The sequence below is a fragment of the Anneissia japonica genome, unplaced genomic scaffold (genome assembly GCF_011630105.1).
Source record: "Anneissia japonica isolate Jap-2015-1 unplaced genomic scaffold, ASM1163010v1 scaffold695_len1296351_cov181, whole genome shotgun sequence".
NCBI classification, from domain to species: domain Eukaryota; kingdom Metazoa; phylum Echinodermata; class Crinoidea; order Comatulida; family Comatulidae; genus Anneissia; species Anneissia japonica.
Window position 1 is genome coordinate 1,252,191 of NW_022740852.1, and position 5,802 is coordinate 1,257,992.

Below are 5,802 nucleotides of genomic sequence, written 5' to 3' on the forward strand. Positions count from 1 at the left end.
GGGATTATATACATTCTCCCCAACCGCCCCCCCCCCCCAGTTTTTTTGGGCAGTCATGTCTGACCTCTGCTGGTAAATTTCTAAAGCCACTACAGTATATTGTATGTGCAAAATTTTAGCATACGTAACATTTTTGGTTCAGAATAGTAAATAAGTGTATATTAATTAAAAATAAGTGTATTCTGGTAGTTGCACTGTACAATTGTACATACAGAACATACGAACTTAGACCTACAAATTGTACAGTAGAGGTACAGTATATTGGTAGGCTTTCATATACTTATTAAACAAATGATTCAACTCTTACAAATCTTAAATCATTTGTGACCATAAAATTCTGAAAATTGTTTGTCTTATTGAGAGTACCATATCATTGCATCACATTAGCATGTGACACAGTTTCGTTTCTGAGCAACTGACTACCCACAATGCAATCGTTATGATGATCACCAACAGAGCCAGCACAGTTTATCATATCAAAACCTTCAAATTTTGCCATAATATCCTTTGTATATTTAATTTTAAAGTGCAGAATAAAAAGGTACAATAATGTTATAATTATATACAGGTACAGTAATAGAACTTTACATCAATTGAAATGTGAACTGTAGCTGAGAACCACTCTACCTTATAAACCGCTTCGGTATAGTTTTTTCATTAATGAAGGGGTGTCACATGGCATGATGTCACTGACATGATACTTAAGGATGTTAAAGATCTTTGAATTATATTCATGTTTGGCACACCAACTATATAAAAAGCCTTTGCTACTCAATGGCTTCTCTCAATAATTTCTTACTATTGCAGTTAAAAGAACTAGATTACCAAAAATCATATATGAAGGCATATGACAGTTGGCTTCATTTTTGCCTTTAACAACATCTTGGTCATTTTCACCCCCAGCATCTTGGTATTTAACCTTCTTTTCAATTAGATTCATTGTAATATTGGAGGATCCATAAATATTTCTAACTGTGCATGTATAGTTTCCATAGTTACTTTTGGATACTTTGTCAAAGTTTATTTGTGATATGCCAGTGAAAGTATTGTATGTTCCTTCTATCACAACATCATTCATCATCCATGAAACCAGTGGATTAGGTTGACCAGTCACATTGCAGATCAAGCTAACTTCCTCACCCACTGGTACGATGACATTTTCTTGGACAAAAATTGCTGTAGGTGCACTGCAGATGGGTTGCGCACAATTGGAACTTATTTGAGCATCCAAGACAATGTTCCTTGTGGATTCGCTCAGGTCCTTGATATTGCAATCACATGACAGGGGATTTTGCGTCAGTTGAAGTGAATTCCGGCCGATGGCAAGCTGTGGTGCGTAGTCAAAAATCAAACTTGGAAATGTTGGTAACCTGTTATTCTCAAGCCAGAGTATTTTTAGATTCAACAGTTGCGGTGGTTGCACAATGGTACTGAAGCTTACAGAAGTAATTGTGTTGTTCTGTAAGCTTAATCTCTGCAAGTTGTGCTTGTCACTGAAGTCCATGAAAGAGAAGGTATTCAATTGGTTGTTTTCCAGAAATAGATATGTCAAGTTAGTAAGGCTGGTGAAAGTGTTTCTGCCAATCTCGTTGATCTTGTTATATCCAAGGTTAATCGTAGAAACTGTTTGTAGGTCTTCAAAATAGTATTCTCGTAGATTTGGCAGAAGGTTTTGACTTAAGTCCAAAGATTCTAGTTTTGGTAGGGAATCAAATGATCCAGCTGAGATGCTGGCAATGGAGTTGCCAGAAAGTGATAAAGATTGAAGGGAGGCAAGTCCTGCAAAATTCTCCTTTTTGGTGGTTTGAAGTAAATTATCATTCATAACCAATTTTGTAAGGTTTGCGAGACCTGTTAACAAGTTATCCATGTATTGTATTTGATTTCCAGATAGGACAAGTTCCTCTAGAAAACCCAGTCCATCAAAGCATCCTTCTTCCAAGGCTGTAATTTCATTTTCTGGTATGTACAGCTTTTTCAGGTTTGTCTGATAGTTGAAGACAGAGCTTGGGATGGACTGGATGTTATTGCCCCCAAGGTTGAGTTCTTCCAGTTGAGCTAATCTGAAAAACCATCGTTGCTGGATTGTTCCTAGATGGTTATTGGCGAGGGACAATGTTTTTAAATTGATGAATTGGTCAAATGTATTATTATTCAATTTCCTAACCATTCCTGTTCCCAGATCCAGATTCTCCAAGGTTGATCCAAGTCCAGTAAATAATTCTCTAGTTAATGCAAAATTTTTAGGCTGGAATTGCAAGATTTCTAGATTTTCCATGCTGCGAAAGGCCCCTGCTTCAAATTGAATCTTGTTGCCTTCAATTCGAAGCATTTTCAAATTTTGTTGACCCTCGAAGGCCATATCTGCAATGTAATCAACACTGCTACTTTGAATATCGATAGAATTTATTCTACTGTAATTTAAAAACAAATTTCTCGTTATGAATGTAAACGTTGGATCTTTAAAAACAATGTTGTCTATGGTAGGGCATGGGTTGGCTTTAGGTATGCAGTCAGCGAACACACAAACACAAGCTCTACCAATGGTGTTGTCCGGGAGTTCTGTATCTTGTTCAGTACAAGAGAAGCTATGTTGATTGGGACACACAGTGCCAGCAACTGGTACCAGTAGAGTCGTCAACAGATGATAAATTATCAACGCCATTTTTTTGTGTCCTTGCATCTTTAAATCTGCAACATAGAATCATGAATTTACGTATGATTACTGTATTAATCATAATGTGCTTCTGAAATCACATTCAAATCCAATTCAAAATATATAATGCTGGAATAAAACTAATCTCCAGAGGGGAAAATTTGATATGTTTTAAAACTACCTTTACAGCAGAAGGGTGTTTGATGAAAAAATCGGGAACGTTGGTAGTAAACACATTTTTGAATAATTAAAAGCTGGGGAGAAAAAGAAGTGTTACCAATTTTTTTTTCCCTGACTTTTCTTAGACCCTTAAAACTATTAAAACATGATAATTATTATTATTATTATTATTAATGTTGATAATAATAATAATAATAATATAATAATAATAATAATAATATAATAATAATAATAATAATAATACTGTATTATTCATACTGTAGGTTCCCTTTCTATAGTATCATCATATGTGGCAAAGACAAGCAAAACCATTTCCCACCATTTTGACTATTGCAATGTTGTATGGGGTAGTTGTAACTAAACACTTAGAAATAAACTCAAAGTACTACCAAATAGAGCAGCAAAAATAATAATTCAAAAGTCCAAAAAAGAATTCCAGTTCACAGGCACTAATACCCATTTCACACTGATATTTGCAAATATTAACAACTTGTAACAAGTTGTAACCAGGTTTGGATGAGTGTGAAAGCAAAATCCTTGTAAACTTTCCGAGATTTCACAGGGGTCCCCTGAGTTATCTCGGAACAAAAACAGACCATCGCTGTTTTTTTCCCGATGTCTTCCGAGTTGTTGTTGCGCATGCGTCATGTCCATATTTTTACCTTTTTGCAAGCTGTGTTTTTTTTTTTTTTTTAGTTCGAACGAATGGCGGCAGCGATGGAAAATGTATCAACATTACTACCATTTGTTAATAGGCCTAGACCTAAAATCAAAAGAAATCTTGCTAAATTTCACGTCTGATGTAGAAACAATCATGAGGCTTCGTAAAATACGCCGACAGCAAATCATTATGATGCTTGTTGCACTGATTGCCTTTAACAACAATGGTGAGCTACCGGCCGGCGGCCCGACTGCGCCTAGCTAGCCTAGGCCTATCTTTTTCGCCAGCTCAACTATAGCAAGTGAGCTAGGAGTTGAATTCGTTTTACTCTCCGAAGGCTAAGGACCATGGAATAATTATAATCTTGTTAATTCGGTACCAGGCCTAGTTTAGTAGTTGATATGTAATTCGGACAACCTACAACTAGCCTAGGCCTACTAGTACTACTCTAGGCCTAGTCATAATATTCTTCCAAGTTTTCCCGAGATTTCTCATGGATTGAAAGTGCATGTGTGAAACGAACCAAAAATCTCAGAATATCAAACTTGTTACAACTTGTTAATAGTTGTTAAAAGTTGGAAATACCTAGACGACCTCACCCTGGGAGAGGTTGTTAATGAAGGAGCAAGACCTTCAATGCAGGAGATGCTTAATGATTGGTGCAATGAGAACAACATGACTCCGAAGCCTTCTAAGTGTCATATAATGACTAAATTTTTTGAAAGATGTGAGTGTTAATGTAGAGTCCCTCATTTTCAATTTAAATAGCACAAACATTGATGTAGTAGAGCATATGAAATTGCTTGCTGTCATAATCCAATGTAATTTGAAGTGGGACCTTAACACTCAAGATATTGTCTCACAGGCATCAAGAAGACTGTTTGTTCTGTGTATACTAAAGAAAGCAAACATTGTTCTTGATGACCTACTCACTGTTTATGCTTCTACATTAGGCCCATCTTGGAATACGCTTGCCAAGTAATAAAATGGCCAATAGCATTGAGACCATCCAGAAAAAGAGCATGTCGCATAATGTTAGGTGCTGCCTACATTACTTATGACAATGCCCTAGAGATTACAGGTTTACCATCACTTGCAGCAAGGAGAGAAACCCTTGTTTTGTCTTTTGGCAGGGTTTCGCTTAAGTCTGACTGTTTTCGTGACATGTTGCCTCCTTGCCGCGAGCAGAAGAGAACCCTTAGGTCTAATACAACTAATACTGTTGATGTCCCCAGATGCAAAACTGAAAGATATAGAAGGTCTGCCATACCTACTATTGTTAATTTTATCAATGCAAATAATTAAGTTTAATTTCTTTGTCCAGCGGATGCTGTTTGGGTTGATTTTAATCCTGTATCATAATAATGTATTTAAAATTTTGAATTAATTGACGTTTTTTTAAATTTAATTATAGTAATTTGGTGTATATATTTATATATATATTTTGTAATATGAAATTAATTTTTAACTTTTCTATTGTAATTATTTGAATGTTTTGATATTTCAATATCTATTTTTAATTTTGAATCAATTGATATTTTTGAAATTTAATTATAATAATATGGTGTATATTTTTATATATATATATTTCATAATATGATATTAATTTTTAACTTTTCTAATGTAATTATTTCAATGTTTTAATATTTCGATATGTATTTTTCCACCTGACCTGTTTTCCTATGTTGTCTTTATTTGTTGATTGTAAACAAACGTTTTCAGCCTTTGGCTGTTGTTTTGTTTTGTGTATTATACCTTAATAAATAAATAAAGTCTTTAGTCTTTATAATGTTAATTTTTTAGTATTTTACTTTTCTTTGATCTTACTTTTGATTGACATATCAGTATGTATTTCAATATGTATGTTTGTGTTTTTAATTTAAGTTTCTTCATTTCATGTTTATCTTCTTGCAAAAAACAGCCTTGTGAAAAACACCAATATGGTGATACAAGTTTCTCCATTTTAAAATGAAGTTATTTGTGCCTGAGAAATGTCTGAAATCCTAAACTTTTGAAGGCTGATTTCTCAAAAACTTTTCATTAAACAGCTGTATGTTTAAACTCCTGTAACTTCAAACTTTCTTTCTACTGCTTAACCTTGTATAATAAATATTGGTTTTTGCAAGGAGTATAACTGCATTTTATTCAGTTTTGTAGGAACCAAAGTTAATTGGTAACTTATAGTTGTTATAAGTTACTAGCTTTGGTATTACTAAAATTTGTACTGTAATATGATAATGCTGATAGTAATAATAATATTAATAATAATACATATTTGCAATAATACTAGTATATACTTAGCCAT

The 5,802-nt window shown here is 34.0% G+C and overlaps 1 protein-coding gene across 1 annotated transcript in view; it reads right to left on the bottom strand.

Annotated features, from left to right (window-relative positions):
- Positions 1-335: 335 nt before the first annotated feature.
- Positions 336-5,802, bottom strand: part of LOC117118423 (leucine-rich repeat-containing protein 15-like) — a 15,571-nt gene continuing 10,104 nt past the window's right edge. Inside the window, exon 2 of the mRNA XM_033263013.1 lies at positions 336-2,691. Coding sequence (XP_033118904.1) covers positions 785-2,683 — 1,899 coding nt within the window. The 5' untranslated portion in view covers positions 2,684-2,691 and the 3' untranslated portion in view covers positions 336-784. The remainder of the gene's footprint in view (positions 2,692-5,802) is intronic.